This window comes from Pelecanus crispus, chromosome 7, assembly GCF_030463565.1.
Source record: "Pelecanus crispus isolate bPelCri1 chromosome 7, bPelCri1.pri, whole genome shotgun sequence".
Taxonomy (NCBI): domain Eukaryota; kingdom Metazoa; phylum Chordata; class Aves; order Pelecaniformes; family Pelecanidae; genus Pelecanus; species Pelecanus crispus.
In genome coordinates, this window is record NC_134649.1 from 16,079,048 (window position 1) to 16,099,833 (window position 20,786).

Below are 20,786 nucleotides of genomic sequence, written 5' to 3' on the forward strand. Positions count from 1 at the left end.
AGTTTTAAGTAACATCTCAACTGTAGAGTCAACTGTACCCTACCAGGGCTATGAAAAAAATGAACACACAAATATGTCCACCTTATAACAAGGGAATGAGTTGAGTGTGTGAGTTGAGATGACCATGCAACAGCATTATACATTTTTTCACAAAAATATTCTTGCACAGTCCATGAGGTAGACATGGATCAAACAGTGTTCTTCCTTGAAGATAACAGTATTGCTAAGAATCATAATGAAGCAGAAAGTCCTTCACATGAGTGGATGGCCATGCAAGAGATGTACCGCAAAACAGTGCTGCAAGTCTTTCCTATTATGGTTTGTAAAACATGTTGGCATGTCACAGCAAAGTGCAAGGTGAGTTGGAAGAAAACAGGTTCTGCAGCAAGATCTAGTGTTTTGCAGTGCTTCAGTGCTGGATTCTGTGACAGATTAGAATACACTATGCTAGCACGGGACGGCTTAGAGACAAACTCATAATAATAAGGTTCTCTGTCAATATTATCTACTCCTTTGTTATTGCATTTAGTAAGATCCTCCTGTTATCTCTTGTATATTACAGGCTGCAGCACAGTATCTGTTTTACCCAACGCAGGGTGGAGGAAAATTTTTTGCTACAATATTCCATGTTACAGCTACTTCCTTCTGGTTGCTGGGTAAGAGTCTGACAGCAAACCAGTAGCAAACAAGACATGCAAAAAAAACAAACATGAAATGATTCCAAACAACAGAATCACACTGTAGGTAGCTCCTCATTTTAACATTATAGGAGAGAGTAGGCAGTTGGAAGTATCTCAAAGTCAAGAATAAATCCTCATCTATTACAATCAGCTGGAAAGCACCTTGTGGCTCAGGAGGAAAATGCACCTAATTGTTAATATGCTGAAACAGCTAGACTACCTGTCTTCTTGTAGGGAGGGAAAGGTCTTTCAAAGAACATCCTCTCTTTAAAACTTAGATTCCCCTCCTCCTTTCCCACTACTATTTTAAACCGTATCAAAAACACTGCTGCAAAAGAAAGGGGGGAACTGCAAAACACACTTTGCAATGGTTAGTCAAAGTACAGAATCACAGAACAATTTAGGTTGGGCCTGTGGAGGTGTTTTTGTCCAACCTCCCACTAAAAGCAAGTCCAACCTTATCAGGATGCTCAGCGCCATGTCCAGTCAACTTCTGATTATCCCTGAGGATGGAGATTCCACAACCTGAGTCCTTGCTGCCTGGCCCGACACTCCTACAGTGGTTTTTTTTTTTTTCCCCTTCCTTTTATCTAATCCGAATTAGTTGATAAATTCAGTCACGGAATTCCTTCAATGTTGATTTTCTGGTTGGTTGTTTTTTTAAATTTTGACTCTCTATTAAGTTCTTTGGCATAGAAAATCTGAACTGAGAGTATGAGGTCAGGGGCATTTATTTTGATAATCTGTCTTCACAGCCACTAAACAATGTAACTAATCATTGCTTTACAGAATTCAAACATACCTACTAAACAATAAAGGTCTAAAATTTGAATAGGTAATAACCTAGGGGGTATTAATTTGTAAAGGTATACAAATCCTTGCATAGAAAGGTTTTTCATATTTTAAGGCACAAGAACAGAGTTTACTTACTTACATTGCCTTAATAGCATTAATAATACCGATCAACTTACACATTACAAGAGCGCTAGCTTTTTCCATGAAACAGATGCATGGATTGACAGCTAGACCATTTGATCTACCCTACCTTTTGAAGATACATTTTGTGATGGTGTTACTGTTGGAGAGTTAACTGTAGGTGAAACAGCTGAATTGCTTCCAGCACCAACCTCATTAGGCTTGGCCTTTTTTGGAGTTACACTGTTGCCTTCAGAAGTAGCAGGACGCTTAGATACAAAACCACTCTCATTCAGACCTACAGTGGTTTAAATTAAAGAGCCTCAGTTTTTTTCCATAGTATATTATGAACACATTACTGATGCCTAGACTTTAATGGATGGACAAGTCTACATAAAGCAGTCAAGATTTCCCTAAAATAATAAGCCATACAGAAGTTAAGAAAACAATATCCAACTCAGACTGAATATTCTAAGGCTGATAGAGAAGGAAACAATAAATGCAGAGATATAGCCCCATCCCTGAAACCCAGTAAATCGTACTATAACCATCTGAATTTATTTGCCCTACATTTCACGTCTTGACACACACTAATCTGAGACACTGTGAGTTCACAGTAATCAAGTTAAGCTAAGCAGCTGGTTTCTGCAATGCCCTGTATTTGGAACAACCTCTGCCCTTCTGACGAAAAACATCTCTCCTTTTTTCTGGTCCTATGTTAATGCTGGTTTAGTTTGTTATTTAACTCTGTAAAACATTTGAGACTTCAGTTTGTATGCAAAATAAAACCAGTGTTGTAATTTCTAGTGACCAATCACAGCACACCTATTTGCTCTCTTCTGAAAGAACAGTTGATTCACTTATTGCAGTATTTCTTCTAAAAAAGAAAATCACTAAAAATAACTCAGAAATTCAGAGGTTCAGTGCCTGATTAACATGCCCATCAATACTTGGCTCCATCTTGTCCTGAAACTGTAAGATTACCCTTGACAATGGAATGTCAATACAGAGATCAGTTCTCAAGTAGACCTGAAAGAGCACAGCTACATACCAAGAAGTCTGAAGTGCCAGCACAGGCCTTGTAAATCTCTCTCAAATCACAGACTGCAAATAGCCTTAAGACTATGATAAACTATGACAAGGACCAGACTTTAGTTCTGGACACAATGACCTGAACTAAGGACATTCTTCTATATTCCCCTCCCAATGGTCTAGCCACTCCAGTGATTTCTTTGGGTGTAGTAAGAAACTGAATTAGTATCTTTAGTAGTCTTCTCAACAAGCAGAGATAACTTGTGTCACAAAATTATTCAAACTTCTGAGAAGAAACAAAACCACCCCCTCCCACTCCCAAGTTGTGTTTACTCAGTGGTAACTACCTACACCTAGCAAACAGTCTGGATAGTCTCCCCATTCAATCCAGAGAGGCAAAGAATCCCAGCAGGGAATGCTGAATTTTGAGCATCTTGAAGAATTTACCACACTATGTCTCATATACAGAAAAACATAACTCACTTGTTATATACCTATTTAATCATCCTAACATTCTCCTTTGTAGCACACCTTTCCTTCTTTCTGATACAAATGAACATATTAAGTTCAAATGTCTCACTCTACGCATTGTTTGCCTAAGGTAATTAACACATTCACAAAATAAACAGGTTATTCATTAGATACTACTACTTCCTAGGGTTTTTTAATTTACTTGTACTTGCACTGTTAGGTATATGAGCTGGTTAAATTGACATATGTGTCTTGATCAAAGGCTTCCATACAGCTGGTATGACTTCAGCATTCTTCTGTATCACTGAGGCTATTTGAGCATCAAGCCATCAAACTACACCAGGAATTGCTGCTCTATATTTAATTATGTGTAGTTGTGTAATGAGGGCAAGGGAAAAGACAGAAGGTCTGACTGATTTTACAAGAATCTTTAGTAAAGTATTTTATTTTACTGTAGAAAAACTGATTTGGAAAAAAGGACTATTTTAACATGTTAACAAAATAGGCAATAATTTCAATTAAAAAAAGCTTGACACATCTGTGACAAAATTTGAAGACTTTTATGTATTTATAAAGGTGAGCATTCTTAACTCCGTTTATACAACTCTGATTTAATAAATTCCCTCTTTCAGAAGAATTATAATAATACTAGCAGAATATACATAGGTTTGCATTTGAATTCTGTTTGTTAATTTAAAAAAAAAAAAAAAGAAAGCATATTTTGAAAAATAACCAAACCAGTTCCAAGTATTATTTAATATCTAGCTGGTGTAAATCAGATTGATTCCTCTTTTCAAAGTGCCTCTCAACTGGTGTGTGGACACAAGAATTCCGTGGATCCCCCCCATGTTGTTTGTCCAATCCTCTACCCATCAGATCACACACCCGACACTGTCAGGGACTCCAGGTACTCAAGAGAGCAGAGAAAAGCAGCAGCCAAACAAGTCTTGTTTGATTTTCAGGCTGCTCAGGAGTCTATTACCTTCACTTTCTGCTATTAGTGAATACTTTGTAAGTATTTTGTAGCTATTAGAAAACAGTTGGCTATACTCGTACACATAGTATTATTATGTACAATATCTAAAATGATTGCAAGAAGGAGCAAAGTATACTGGATGCAGTATCACCTTGCCAACAGCTTTCTAAACACACATTACAACACTACTATAAAATCCAAACACAGATGCACATAACAGTGTTAAGCTGGGCCTGATTTTATGGATGATGGCAAAACACATTAGAAATGGTAACCTAGAATAAAAGCATCAAATGCACTGTGGTAACAGTCAGATCAAATTACCAGAACAGGGACATGAAAGCTAAATTATTTCAAGCCTCTAGGCATTGTCCCTCACCAACATCTCCCATTAATCTAGTGCTATGAACGCACATATACAGTCCAGTCAACTCCTAAATACCACAGACCAGTTCTATTGGTTATGGCATTTTCTGGTTCCTCCAAGTGGGTAAAGTTTGTGGGAGAATGATCCCAAAATATTCTCAGAAAGCAAACTACAGTTTTACATACATCCCCAGTGCCCATCCAACCTGCAGGTAAGAGTTATCAATGCTGCTTAACTAACGCTGCCACCTATCCAGCAATCGAACAAAATGGTTGGTTAGTGTCCATTAACAGCTTGTCATTTCCCTGCTTAGACCTCAGAAATAAATATTTATGCTATACTGAGCTAAAAAATGTCTTTAATGATCCATGTAGAGAAGTTAAATTGTCCTGCAGAGCATCACAGGCCAGTTTCCAACAGGATTCTGCCTTTAAATACCATATTCCAGAATGTCTTGTGCCCACAGTGCTGCACATGAATTAGAGGAAGCATAGCACCAATACAGGCAAGTAGGCATCAGCACATACTAGCAACATGAACGGAAGTGCATTATGTGACCTCACCATGCAAGCCAAACCACAAAACATGCAGACACTTCCTTGCTGTGAAGTGAAACATATGTTAAATTTGTCGTGTCAAAGATACTCATGTTTCAACTCACAATTATAAACCTTTTAATTTCTAAATCCTATTGCCATCTTACAGAAATAAACACAGACTAAGTATGGTATATTTAAGACACTTTGAATTACAATCCTTGATGCTTTTAAGTATTTAATTTTTCTGGATAAGAGGATAATACAAAGTAATTTTTAAATATGCAAGCAGGCCTCCTAAATTAAAAAAAAAAAAACAAACACCACAATCAATTAAACTTTAATACCTGTTCTTTAGAGAGCAATGGCTGGAATACTGAACCATTTGCAAGAAATAAAACCTTTGCTTACTTTACAAAAAGCTGTTTAACACAGTAAGACAAGAATGAGATCACAGAATAGTTGGACACATGCAAGGAAATACACTACCAACCCTTCACTGAAAAGTATCTGGAGTGAATGCCTAAACTAGAGATGCAAAATTATCACATCAAGCACAATAAACTAGCAATCACTCTGTTCTACATAACTTGTTAGTATGACCGGTTAGGCCATTCATTGTACATAACCTGGTACCTCATGGAAGAGCCAGAAGCGATTGTCATCTGTAACTTACAGACTGAATGACAGGATTCTGGTCAGTTATTACAAAAGTGCAATCATTCACGAAAGAGAAGGCAAGTCCCAAGTTATAGCCTGTTTAAGACTAAATACACTGCATGCTTCAAATCTACTTCATCTGCTGTGACACAAAAAAAGGCACTTTTTGGTTGGTTTTTTTTTTTAAGTAGGTTAAATAGTTTCTGCTGAAAAACAATTTAGCTAGTTGAAAAAAAAAATTTGGGTTGTCAAACTACATATTCTTTCTCTTCCCCTCCTTTTCAGACAGGATCCTTTTGATCCTATCTACTCCAACTCCTATATGTAGTAGTCAGGAAACCAAGAAGATCACAGGGAATCCACTCAGCAGACTCAGGAAGTTCTTCTGGTACTGTTCACAGGCCCTCTCTTGCTAAGAGCTATGCCTGTTCATGCTAGTCAAAGAGTGCTGGATATACTGAAAATGAGCCTTTATGGGTCAAAAAAGTTACAGTGGATCTGGCAGTATTTTTCTCAGTCTAAATGAGCATTATAAGACAGCATCAGTTGATATTACAGTCAGTCTAATGTGCTTGAAAAGCAAAGCCTGACAACACAGGGCTCCAAAGTTTATTTCATTAAACATTATACAGTGTTATATACAGAGGGAAGAAAAAAGTAGCTATACTATGTTCTAGAAAGCCTATTTAAAGTTATAACCCAAAGATCTGCACTACAGTTAAATGACATTAGGCTGTTTCTTTCTCTTAACCACTACAGTTATACCCACCTGTTACATTCACTGCTGGCCCAGTCTGGTACTGTGGAACTCCCGAGTTCTGTCTCACACCAAACAGTATACCAGATGTATTATCTGGTGCAGCTGGTGGAGTATCCATAATATAATCCTAATAAGATATTTTCAAGAGGGAAAAGAAATTTGAGATTTAACATTTTGTTAGTTGCAGGCTTTAAAGGGTTTATTTTAAAAACATACAATTGCTTAAAAGTACTCCTAAGTACTCAGCTGTAGATCAAGTTAATCACAATCTCCCTAAAATAGTTTCTTTTGACATTTTGATAAGTTTGCAACTCTTATCAGTGGTTGTTAGTTTATTCATAGCTGTGTATCAGAATAGTAAAAACAACCATAAGACCTGGGAAAGTCCATTTTATGAAATATTACTAAACCTGTTTGAATTGCTAATAACTGCTTTTGTTCAAAAGTCTGATGATGTTTCAAATTATACTTCAACTGTTTTTCAAAAAACTCTAATATACTTTCTTCCTTTAACCCAAACTCAGGCATTTGCCTGTCACTCTTGTGTAACAGCTAGCTGCATTTTAAAAGATCAGAAAACGGAACTCAAAAGTAGGACAAACTTGCAGCATGCAGAAGCTTCTCAAAGCAAGGTGATAATAATCAAATTCTACTAAATGGTCAAGCTTTAATGAAAGTAAAAGTATATCTATAGCATGTTGACTGGGAATTGCACTCAAATTCACGATACCACTACAGGTTTTTCTTTTATGTAATTTCACAAGGACTTCTGGAAATAATATAATCAAAAGCTCTTTTCAAAGCACAGCCAACCTAAAAGTTGGTTCATGTTTCTCAGCATCTTGTTACATTAAGTTTTGAGCATCTCCAAGTATAGGTATCCTCTTACCCTTCAGTTTAAAAGGTTTGCCCTTTAGTACCACATATAACCTAAAAAATGAAATAGTCTACATTTCTTGTCTCCAACACTGAAAACTGTTAAAACTAAACACCTTCACTGATCACTCAATAGGTAAAATTTGGAGGGAAAAGAAACATGAAATTTAGTTCTTTTTACAGATATTCAAGGTTGAGGGATGAGGTAGGAAAAACACACTTTCCAAGATTCATCAACAACGCTCACATCCTAATCGGCCATTCATCCTAACACAAATAATCTGGAACATGACATATTTTCAGCAATAGCAATAAGGAGTTAAGAAAAACCTTGTAATATAGTTAGGTTTAATTTTAATATTAAGGTATGAACAGCAAAATATCGACACTTCATCTTTTACTCTGAAATGATTCAATTGGTTACACTTCATCAAGCTGTGCTGTGAAACACAAAGACAAAACTAGGTCTGTTTTCCTTAAAAAAAAAATATAAAAAAAAGATCACCCAGTACACATACACAGACTTTGTCATCAGTGTACCCATGAGACAAATGCCAAAATACTTTTTGCTGTAAAGATCAATCTCACAAAATGCTTCCCATTCACAATTGTGCTACTTATTTGAAAACATCCCTGTGGAAGTTACCACATTAACTACCACCGTGTTGACTAAACTTGATGGAGAGAAGTCTAAAGAAAGCACACAAGTGCACGTGCAGGTATGATAACCTATTTTAGGACTCCTAAGTATCAAAAAAGATTTGAACAAAAAGGAAGATGCTTCTCCCCATCCTGCCGTTTTGTTGTACCTCTCTTAAATGAAGACCCTGTAGGACCTTAATGATAAGAGTCATTCTTTCTTCTGGCGAGTGACCTAATCCAATCTAACCAAATTAAACATAAATGTTCAAGAGTAGTTGTGGAAATAGTTACTAAACTTCTCTGCTCTATTTGTTACGAGTAACATCTACATGAGCTGCAGTCACAATAGAGCAGGTGTTGCTGTAGCCACAATGGTTTCAGACTAGCCAGTGAAATTACAAGCAAAGCAGCTTAGCCTGCAAACCCCATGTCAAGCACAACTAATGCTCAGATGGTAAGCCTGTGGTAGGCTCTTAATGTGAAGAACTATGCACACCATCCAAATTTGAAATATGACTAATAGCGGCACACAAAATCTGCTTCTCTCGCTACTCTGCAGTTTGCTTTTAAGTGCTGTTAACATTTTTACTTTCTTCAAAGTAATAGCCTGGGTATTTTGATGGCATATGTACATCTCCCTAGTATATACTAAATGCATCTGGTGAGTAAGAAAGTAAAAACAGACATCCTAGAAATTCAAAGTCTCATAATTTTCAAAATGTCCTTTTCTGTTTACAATTACTCCTTTCATGCAATTTGGCTCTGTCATTTTACACACAGAAAAAAACCAGTATCTTCCCATGCTTTAGAAAACAAAACCATTTTAAAGAAAAAAAAAAAACCCAAACCAGCTTTACCACATTAATGGGGGGGGGGGGGCAAAGAAAATCAAACACATACAGGTGCTCTCACAAAAACAGCAAAACCCAACACCTTTACAAATTAAGTTCCTAGGGCTCAACTGAAAAAAAACCACCCACCACTCTTAATTTTCCAAGAGACTAGTGAAAATACTGGGTTCATACTATGCATCCTCGATTTCCTAACTGTGGAAACCAACATGATAACTGGTAACCAAATCCACAAAGGGGAATTGCAGTGCATGGTATCAGACCTTTGCTCTCCTGAAATTAACTAGGAACAACTGGAACCTGAATCACACTCAGACTGAGGGAAGTGCCTATGAAGTAGGGGAAAGATATGGACAGAATTGGCTGGGGCTTATTGGAGAACATTCTGAGCACTCAATTAGAGATCTTCACTCCTAAGAACAAATTTTTTGTAAAGAGGGGGATAGCCCTATGCTATCATACACAACAGAAACCTGACTGAATTAGAATTGCTGCAAACAGTACAACTGAAGCCAAATTCAACTTGGAAGTTTTGGAACTGCATTAACATAGTGCAGGAAGAACAACACAAAACTACGCTTCTACAGGAATTCAGTGAATCAAGCCTGTGATTAGAAAGGGGTATTTCAATGCTAAAACTGGAATACCAAACATTGACAAATGATAAGTTATAGACCTACATGTTATGAAATTGAGGGAATGTGTCTTTCAACCCAATTGGTGATCAAAAGCAAAAAATCCTTTGACATCCTGAGATTAAAAAATATTGCACCATATTAAGAACGCAAAGGCACACTGAAGCATGTTCAGCTAAAGAGAGGTCCTGCCACAGTGTCTAGTCATACCTCACAGTCATCTTCACATCACAATATTTTAATTTCAAAGGTAAGTTTCAACATCTGGAAGCAGAAGATCTAAACCTCAAACATTTCCCAGAAAAATTTATTTGAAGCCCTTGCCACTTAGGAAAATCAAGTTAGGAAGAAACAGAAAATGTGTGAATGAAAATGCCACAGAAAGCCCATGGCAGAAAATCATCAATATAAAATAGTGGCCTTGAGTGAAAGACTAGATTAAAGGCGTGGGGAAAAAACAAACAAAAAACCTAAGGAGCTCTTGAATGAAGACAATTCAATCCAAGGACATGAACCAAAATACAGGTAGTATACATATGACACTAAGAACAGCAAATGACATAATGTGGCAGGAGCAATATTAAAAATCACAGAAATTTGCCCAAGAAGCTGAACTATGGTACATCACTAAAAAAGCACACCAAACAAGACTCTTTCCCCATTAAAAAAATATAACATAATCAAGTGGCAGGAATAATACAAAACCAAGAAAACAAATTATTCTAGATAAGGCTAAAATTGGAAATACAACTCTGAATCTAGAAAAGTTAAGTGGAAGAGATGGAAGATTCGCTTTCAGCATGTCTTCAGCAAGGAAAAAAAACCTGGAAAAATCTTCCTAAAGGTACTCAAGAATTCCTTAACATCCAAAGAAGAGGATGTTACCTTTAGGATAACTTAAAAAAATTAAGAGCTCATGAAAGCCATGACTGTCAACACTGTAAAGAAGCCATATATTATATGATAATTTCAACAGTAGAATACCTAGGCACTGGATATCCTAGAAAAGGATGCATTACTTTCTAAAGCATGTCAGTAACTTGGAATAGACAGAACTCACTAATGCATGGTTAGAGTTCCTTTTCCATGCCATGTACCTTGAAAGTCATTATTTCAGGCTGTAACTTCTTCCAATAGGTGTTTCCTTGCTCTGCCAGGGAAGAGCAACAACCTGCAGATTTTGGCAAGGTAAGACTATAAAACTTAACTAAAGTCTCATCTGTGACATTCCTGTTGAAAGTAAATTTGATGCATGAGAAAGAACTCTCACAAAAAGAAGTGCTGTGTGAATAGTCTTTAAAGGAAATCACTGTCCTGATGAGTTATGTCCAGCTTACATGTGCCTTTTGGAGAAGTTACACTTTCCTAGGTCTGTTTACTGTAAGGTTTTCTAATAAAAACAATGCAGAGGCCACTAGCAGCTTTATCTATTAGAACAAAAACATGAGCGTGTATGGGCAAGGAAAGTAAAGAAGGTGGCATTCTTTTGCAGTAAAGATACTGCAAGACATCCTAGTGCTCCTTTGAAGGATTTAATAAAGCATACTATGTCATAAGTAAACATTTGTAAAAACAAAATTCTGTAAAAATAAAATTCACAGACTTGAAATACGTATATACATTATATGAAGCAGCAGACATTTCTGTATTAAACTGTCCTGCTTTATAATGGCAAATTCAAGAGAACTCCATAGGCAATCCACATATCCTACTGTTATCTGGACTTCTGACCATATATCTTCTTAGATACAGTGACAGACTGATTTAGCTAACCTGCTTCACTGGACAAGCCCACAGTTTCTCTCTGCTATCAATCAATGGCTGAAGACTCAGAACTGCAAAGTATGAGTTCTTTCCTAATGAATCTGTCAGAGATTCAGCTACCCAGTTGATGGGCAGGTGTTCCATTGCATTATTTTTCTTAAAATACAACCCCCCCATCAGCAATGATTTAGCCACAGGTCTGAAGAACACCTAGTTCTCATGTTTTAATGGCCTTATTAACTATGTTCATTCAGACTGATACCCCTGTTCAGCAAATGCAGAATACATTAGGCTGCATGATTTTTATTTGTACTGAAAGACTGACAGCTGGGACAACTGCAGGTGTGTATATTTGCATGGATGGTGGAGACAGTGCCTACAGTCAGGCTTCATTTTGACCTGACAGTAGTAGGTAGTATTATAGGCACATTGTCTAAACAGTTCCAGCTTAAATTATTTTCAATAAAGGTATCACATCATAGTTTACCTCATACAAATATGAAATTTTAATCTTCATTCTTTCTCTCACAAATGTCCAACAGCTAAGGCAATACAAACAGCATCTAACTTGACTCCCTAAAGTTATCATTCTGAGGTCCAGTGGCAATCCAGGAAGATCCATGATACATGTGCATAATTCCCGTGGGCTTTTCAAACAAAACAAGCACGTTGCCGAATTGTTTCATCTACTGACCCTGCAACTTTTGGTTGCTTAAGTCCTCCTTACCATACTACCGTTTCACTACAACTGACACGTGAACCAAAAAGCAAACACACCTAAGTAGCTACCACTACAGCGTTAAGAGAAAATCCCAAGAGAGGCACTGTAAAAATTAGGTGGGAAAACCACAGAGTTACTTTAAACACCAAATGCAAGCTATTTAAAAATTACATTAAATTATCAATACAGAGGATCTGTCTCTGAGCAGAGAAATCTGCAAGATTTAGAGAACGAGAGTTTGCACCATTTCTCCACACAACCTAACCAGTACCGATTTCTCTTTTGCCTAAGATTTTCGTTTAATGTAATTCCACTGTTACTGAAGCTATCATCTTTCAGTCTTGCAAATCGGCATTTTCTAATATATATTTTAATTCACCAGTGCAAGGTTATGGTCCTAGAGTTTATATAATGCTAGTCTATAATCTAGTCCAGGACTTCAAATTACTAGACTGAGTCAGTACGTTCCTCTAATTTACTCAAAAGTAATTGCACTTGAGTATTTTACAGATTAAGGGAATAAAAATTTACCTGATTGAGTATTACAGGCTGTGCTGTTACAGTAGTCACTGGCCTGGATACAGGTTGAGCCACTACAGGAACCGTTGTATTTCTTGATACTGGCTGTGTTGTCACTGGAATGGTTACAGGTCTGCTAACAGGCTGTGATATTCCAGAACTTGACCCAGGCATCTGCTGTGTTGATAAACATCCAGCAACTGGTCTCTGCAGTGTTTGTGAAGTTCCTGAAACATTCACTGGTATAGACAATGGCTGAACTGCTACAGAGCTAGTTGTAGGTCTGGATACAGACTGAAAGACTGATGAAACAGGCATGGCACTGGAGCTGGAGGCAGGTGTCGCATAATGGTGACTGTCAGGCTTGAATGTAGTAACTGTACCTGTTGCAAAGGATTCCAAAGTTATCTTTATATTATTTTGCAGTCAGATATTTCATAAGTGTTGTGGATTTTTTGTTTTTAATTACCATATTAGGACAATAAAGTACCTCTACTGGGTGCACCATTCTGTATCCCCCTTCGTGATGAGCTGAGGTTGACTCTGTTCAATATATCTGTCAAAAGTTACATTTATCTTAATTGCAGTTAAATTAATAGCTTAATTGCTTTTCAAATAAAAAGTAGCATTCACATCCACTAATTAAGCCAATTAGGATTTGACTTATAAATTAGAATATTATTTCTAAAATAAATACGTGGCAAAACAAAGCGTCATTTGTACAAATTCAGATATGTTCTTCTACTCCTCTTAGGTTAAGCTAGTTCACCTAAGAATCTCAGTTTTTATTTTCTTGGAGATAGATTAACACACAAATAAAAGTGCAAACAAAAAAAGAACATTTCATAAATATTTAGCTTTCCTGGTTATAACACATTTATTCATTTCTGTTTCTCATATACATAATAAGTTCCCCAAATACTAGAACAGCTCTACACTAAACGAAACATTTTCTCTATCTAAACCAGTAACCACACAATTCGCTTCTGTGTTACAGGAAAATACAGCACTTACAAACCTGTTTTTAGACTTCATGATCTCCATTTTCCAACGTGAAAAAAAAATCAACAGACCAGCAATCAAAGGAGTTGTGTTGGAATTGCATTACAGGAGGACTGATTTTCTTAAATATCCTACATGGTAGTCTACGACCAGAGTTCTAGATCATCAGAAACACATTGAATTTCTTAGGTTTGATGTTTACTCCCTAACTAATGCCACCAATATTCCCTGACTTTTATGTCTTAGTCTGGGGTTTCTGATCATTCCAGAATGTTACAAAAATGTTCATCAAATCAAAATATTTTTCTACCACCTGATTCTCAATTCTGTTAGTGTTGCTGTCAAATTTCTTGCTCTGACATGTGAAAATATGCATAGGAAATTAGACTGATCCTCCAATATCTAACCAACAAGATCTAAAGTACCTTCTCAAACCAGGGTCAAATTACATCAGGATCTCAAACAATAGATCTTAGAGTACCTGTATATTGTGTTTAACAACCTTAAGGCTGTTTCCACCAGCAATGGATCATTACTTTACACTACTCAGGCTGATAAATAAATCTAACAGCAGTAGAGCTCAGAAGATCACACCTTTCAACCTGTCACCTGCATTTAGATTATACTAATAAAAAAGCAGCTGCAACCAACAGATCCAAACAGGTTTGCATTTTTTAAGACATGATGAAATTTCATCCTGTAATATTAATACTACTTTTACCTCAACACAACACTAACTACGAGCAAGGATTAACTTAGTTTAGGATTGAGCTGAACACATACTTTTGTATTTGTTAATAAATCTATACCTCACATTTGAATTCCAGAGTGAAATGAAACTAAAGCCTTCATCTACCTACAAAAAAAAAAGCTATCCTAAAGGTTATGAAGGTTATGTTTCACAAAGCATACTCAGCTTCAGACAGTCTGAGGCACACACAATTCACATCCTAAATTACAGAGGCAGATTTTACTGTTTTTAAAAAAGAACATTTCAGGAAGCCAGTGATTTGGAATTATAAACTAGGTTTACATGACTCTACCGATTCATCATAGACTTGACATGCCCCTTCTCCTCCCCCATCCAAGTGTTATTTGTCCCATTTAGGTAAAACAGCATTGAAGTATAAGAAAGCTAACATGCAGAACAACATTTTAAAGTAGCAACAAATTACAGGTTTGCATCATTATGAAAAAGGAAGCAGGAAAAGTGAGCATTAACTGTGCAAAAAACAAGCAGTTGCAGGAAATGGTAAAGGGAACAAAGTGTGAATTACTTTTCATCCCAGTCAAACTAATCCTCCAGTATGTCAGAAGAGGCACTTTATTGTACATGACACGGTGCCAGCAGGTCAAAGTTGGGTTTTTAACTATTTCCTTCAAGTTTGCCACACCAGTCTGTATAAAAACTGACAATTGCATTGTCAGGAAAAGGTTAAACAAAATTGCTATGTACTGCAGAAAATACACCTTTCGGAAAAATTAAGAACTATATGCAAGACTCCATGTGTCATCTAATTTTTCATCTAATCAGACAGGAATTTTCTCAGATAAAGACTAAACAACAGTGATAAGCAAAGTTGAGTTCACTGTGTCTTGCCTATCACCAATAACAAACTGAAGCCTGACGACTGCCAGGTAGTACTACTTACAAGCCAGAGAAGAACTGAGGTCATTTTTCCATAGCTGTTTTGGATAGTGAAGTAGAAGATTACAAAGAGAAAAGTTGAGGAAAGGGAAGGAAAAGAGATAAAGTAAAAAGTTATACCATAAGTGATTTTACTTGCGTCAGGACCAAGTATGGACAGCACTAGAATAAGATGCATACATTGTAAGTCTCTATCTTTTACCACAGTTCTTGAAGTTGCCGAGTCATATCAAAATCATAGTTTTCACCTGAACTATTTCTATCCTTTATGACTACAAAAAAAATCTTGAGACTACAACAACTGCAGTGAAACTTGCCATATTTGTTGTTCCAACATACACCTAGTGCCTTAATAGTTGTTCTCTGCCATGACCTACTGCCAATGACCAACAGCAATCCAGAGGTCTCCAGACCTTCCAGAAAACAGTAATGGTATTTTTCAGTCCTTCTAGAAGTTTCTAACTGCAGAAAACTTCTTAGGGTAATTTTAAAATATTCTTCAAATTTTCAAGAGGCTCTAGAATATTTTTAAAAATTCAAAAAGATTAACCCTTAAGAACTATCTTCAGGTGAGAGAACTTTAACATCAGCTTCAGTATTTCTTTAACATTTAAAACAATTTTCCACTTCTTTAAGCTAGTGTAAGAAGCATTACACTTACTATCACAGTGAGTTACAAAGTAAAATAGAGTTCAGATGCAAGATGAAAGTACTGTGAACTAAAATGACTGAACAGCTAATAATAGCTCCAAAGTCCATACAGCAGAGTGTGACAGAGAGCCTAGTTTAACATTTTGTCTTGAGATTCTTCACTGCAAACTATACACCTTCAGAAAATGACTACGGAAATCTTGGATACAAGCATAGCAGAGAGGAGACAGAAACTGAAAGCAGTAAACCTTGCTAGGCAAAATCTTGTGTATTCGACAGCTAGAGAAACCTTACGTCAAACCTCTTAACAATTGACTACAAGATGGCTGCATACCAAAATTAAAAAGTTTCATTACTAAAATTAAGTAACAAAAATAATGTTCTCCTTTACTTACCTGCCAAAGCCCAAGCACAGGACAAACATGGAATCCTGACACATCTGCTGTCATCACAACCACCTAACCTTACTCCCTGCACTGCCTGCATTAGGAGAAAACTACAGAACTTGATGAAAAAACTCTTTATTTTACAGAGGATGAATGAATTTATTAATAAAAATCTCTTACTTAACAGAGCGGCTTCTACTATTTTCACGTTAATCACTTTTCCTGATTGTGCTTTTATTATAGACACTTAAGACAGTTACCTTGGCTTTGTCAGAATGATGTCCACCCATTCAAACTGCCCACCAACACATGAAATGTGGAGTGAATAAAAAAAAGAAAGGACTGTAACATGAAGACTGAAATTCATGCACATTACTTTAGTGGGGAGACACTTCCAAGTATCTAACTAAATATCAACTATATTGAGAGCAGTTGCATGCATGGTTTCTGCATTGTATATACTGGATTTTTAACCATATTGGTAATGCTAAAACCTTCTAACGTCCTTGTTTTGACTTCAGAGATTCAAAGTTAGAGGTAGACACAGCTGTGCATAACCTGGGTTTTAGGACAGAATTTCTTAAGAATTCCAATTTTCTTGACAGCAAACTACAGAACAATTTTAAGATGTAGAATTTAAGTCTTATGGTTAAAAATTCTGTATTTTTAAAGTAAGTTTAAAGTTTTACACTTTGAAATATCTGTTTTAAATTATGGAAAAATATTATCTTACATGTACTAGCTGGCTTCGAGCTTGAGATTTCCCCAACGAAGATTGGTTCATCATCATCATCATCCTCCTCCACTTCTTTCACTCTCTTTTGCCATGGTTCTAGCTCCTCTTCTTCACATTCCATAAATAATTCTGCCATCTTGAGACTAAACAGTAAAAAAAACCCACAACACACATACCAAAACATTCAGTACTCTCATAAAACAAATGTTTCACCATTCAGTAAAGATTACTGCACTTGATGATAATTCCCAAAGAATGGTCTTCCTCCTCCTCCCTCACCCCCCACCCCATGTTCTATACAGGCTGAACCTGATCTGATACAGAAGTTCTTGAAAGATCGATACCACATCACCATTCCGGTAATTATTTGAATTCTCATCTTTGCTATTAAGGATGTCAAAAGACCAAAGATATCCTCCATATAATTTAAACTACTTTTGTATAATCCACCAGTAACTATCAGAGGAAGCCTCTGACACCACAGTGAAATGTATCTGTTTTAAAATAATAATAATAAAAAAACCAACCAGAAAACTCCTATTCCAGGTAAGTGATTCACAAAAAACATGAAGACCCTACTAAAGCATACAATATACCTGGCACAACTGAGTTACTGAAACACTAGTTACAGCTTTATTCTCTTTGCATCTAAAAAACCCCAACCCAACCAAAACCCCACCCAAACAAACCCAAAACCTACCACAGCCCCACAAATTTTGTAAGATTTTGCCAGGGCTTCCCATATAGTCACATCATCTATAAGCCCCAAGAAAAACAAAACAAAACAAAATTCCCCAAAACCCACACAACAAAAACCAAACCACCCACAAAAAAAGCCTCAAACAAAAATCCCCACAACAACAAAAAACCCCAAAACCACACCCACAACACATTGCATAGTGTTTTCATTATCAGTTAGACCTTGATAAAATTTTTGTATAGATCTCATTAGACTGAGTCCCTCGTGCTTGGAGACTTGCTCTTGCAATAAGGAAAAAAAAAGTCATGTATGACAATAGTAATGAAAATATGTAGCTTTTTCAATTAACCAAATTACAATCAGCATCTCTAATCACAACTGGTTTTATTTGTTTTTTTAAACAAACAGTAATGGCCAATGAAGTTTTCCTCTGTCTTTTCGCATCCTCTAACATAATCTTGAAAGTAGTTCTGAACAATGCAGGAAATAAAAACTTTTTGTAATTCTTTACACACACTACCAATAATTTAATTTGTAATAAGACCAGTAATTTCCTAAAACCACACGGCTGTCTCAGCAATAATCAGGATCCCAATACAACAGTGTTTGCTTTGCCTAATACACAGTGCTTCACAAAATTCAATGCTTCCATTTTTTGGTAAATCGGAGGGGAAACAATACAGTCTTGCATTAGGAACCCAACCATAACTCCAGCCAATACCGCAGTTCCTTGAAATTAATGAGCAGTTCAGCACATGAAATCCAATTCATCATTGGAATACTTTGACAAGAACTGAAGAATATCTGAGCCACAGTTTGTTTCATGAAGGCCACACTCAATGTAAGAATATTTCTAGTCATATTACCAGGCCACTGCCAACAAAAAACATTACCAATACTTCTCTCATTCTTGTGCTGATGCAACACTTACCTGACAAAGCAAACTAGTTAAGGAAGCTTGATTTTGCACTGTTATGTGGTGATAGTTCTCTGACAGTTTGACTCCCTAAATCTAATAGTCAGGGCATCAGACCAGCACTTAATGTATATGATTATGTCATTAAAGACTATCAAACCTTATACACAAGGTGACAAAATCAAGATTACATTCATAAATTGATATTTCTTAAACTAAATGATTTATCTTCTAAGATGAAGAGGGTGTTTATTCAACATGTTTTTCTGTACAATTTCCCATGATCTTCTCCTTTCCAAAAATATCTCAAGAGGAACATACATATTAAACATTGGGTCAAGTTTCTTTTTTGAAAGCATAATTATGCAAAACTAAGAATACCCTTCATTATCTATCAACAATGTTTGAAATGGAAGTCTTCAGCACAGACACAGCAAGAGCCTGTCTAATACCTAATAAGACAATTTCGGGATAGGAGTCATGAACTGCTAGGTTTGGTGATGGACTGTAGAAATAATTAGTCTGTAATAGCTTATCACAGGGGAGCAAACAGAATCATTCCCCTACTTTCATTAAAGTGCATGAGAATGGGGCTGCTGGTGTTACATGCTAGGCCTTGGGGATAATAAAAAGTAGCAAAGCTATACTCCTTCCTCCCTCCCTCCATCAGCTTAGGGTGCTCAAGTTAAACATGGTGCCAGGAAAGAAAAGCATAAGACATTAAACTAGATTCTTGTTGTGGGAAAAGAAGAGCATGAAGCCAACTTCCACTTGACAGAGACAACAGGGGCCATGTGCCAGGTCCTGGAAAGAGAATCAAGCCTGACTCTTCTCTAGAAGGATGTTCTTTAGAATGCCTTTTCTTTACTAACAGAGAAGCAAAGTTTATTAGACTTAAAGGCAAAAATGAAACACTATTTTCAGACACCTTTTTCGTGGAACTGACAACACAAATATGAGGGTTTTTTTAATTTAAAAAGATTAGGTTTATTTGACCTCAGGGAAAAAAGTAATCAATTATAAAGTGTGCTCAGAGAATGCAAATGAAAGCACATGTAATTTATATTGAAATGACAAAATAGACACAAGCAATGTATATGTTAGCAGAATTCTAACAAGATACATGTGATAACCTCAGCTACACTATAACACAGCTGATTTTTTTTTTTTTTAAATACAGTTAAAAGTAATTTGATAACATAGGCATAGACTTTTAGACAGTTACATCAACTGGTGGCACCTGTTATGGACATTTCATTTTATGAATCAGGATATAAATACTAAGGTATTCTCAAAAGGTGACTCAAAACGTATGACAGCTTTTAAAAGGCAAGTATCAAGATTATTTCAGGTCTTTTAATTTTTTTTTTTATTATTTTAAAGCTATGATTTGAAGCCAAGCTTTCTCTGATTTTTCTTCCTGGCAACAAAGCCAGCCTAATGAGTTCCCACCCTGCTCCTTCCATTGTGCTAGCACAACTTTTCACAGGACTATGATGTGAACCAGTGCAGGTTAAAAATAACCTGGCCCACTAATAGTTTTACTGGCATGACCAAGAGGTCAAAAAATCTGTGGCCTGAGCAATCAAAGTTGCTGTAAGGGGGAATGGATTTGATTACAGGAGGCGTGCAGGAACTGCTCAAATGGTCTTCAAATGGTCTCCATTGCCAAAGGAAACACCTACATCCATTTTTAGAGTACAACTAGCTTCCAAGTTTTCAGCTTCTTTAACTACATTAATGCAGAAAATGCATTCCAGGAATCCTGCTAGTGGTTGCTCTCAAAGCCAAAACCAACAGTGAATCCTTCCCCCACTCTCCCCAAATATTTCCCAGTGGAGGAACAGACGCCAGTATAAGAAAGGTAAATCTATTGACAATAAAGTTTATTTTCCTCATGCTTTAATATGTATAAACATATATACACATTTATACACATATCTCCTTAAAGGCAGTCAATGCATCCGAGAGGTCCAAAACTCCAATGAAATGCTATATGTATATAATCAAAGAAAGTGTTCAAACCATTGCTCTAGGCTAAAAAGTGTCAAAATTGTATTAAAAAGTATCATTAGACTGTATCAAGATACTGCTTTAAAAGGTAACTGCCCAGCAAAAACTAAGGCCAGTCATGAAAGTTCATTAGGCAGGCACAGATAATCAACAACCTGCAAAGACAAGTCCATGGAACACTATCATAGTTACTAGACAAGCAATGAACTAAAAACCTGATACAAGACAGAAACAAAATTGAACTCACTGCACAAAAGAGCAATAAGCTTCTGATGAAATAAGTGTTTTAAAAGCATTAGTTTGAACATCCTTATTTATCATGGCACTTA

At 36.4% G+C, this 20,786-nt stretch overlaps 1 protein-coding gene across 2 annotated transcripts in view; it reads right to left on the reverse strand.

Annotated features, from left to right (window-relative positions):
- The window catches only part of ZNF280D (zinc finger protein 280D), a 50,072-nt gene extending 33,106 nt beyond the window's left edge, over positions 1–16,966 (reverse strand). The window contains exons 1-5 of one of the 2 annotated variants that reach the window (XM_075713695.1): positions 16,826–16,966; positions 12,896–12,961; positions 12,418–12,788; positions 6,407–6,524; positions 1,726–1,893 (exon numbers count right to left, since the gene is read on the reverse strand). In XM_075713695.1, the coding sequence (XP_075569810.1) occupies positions 1,726–1,893; positions 6,407–6,524; positions 12,418–12,788; positions 12,896–12,961; positions 16,826–16,964 (862 nt within the window). In that variant the 5' untranslated portion in view covers positions 16,965–16,966. The remainder of the gene's footprint in view (positions 1–1,725; positions 1,894–6,406; positions 6,525–12,417; positions 12,789–12,895; positions 12,962–16,825) is intronic. The other variant, XM_075713696.1, reaches the window with a different exon arrangement.
- Positions 16,967–20,786: the final 3,820 nt, after the last annotated feature.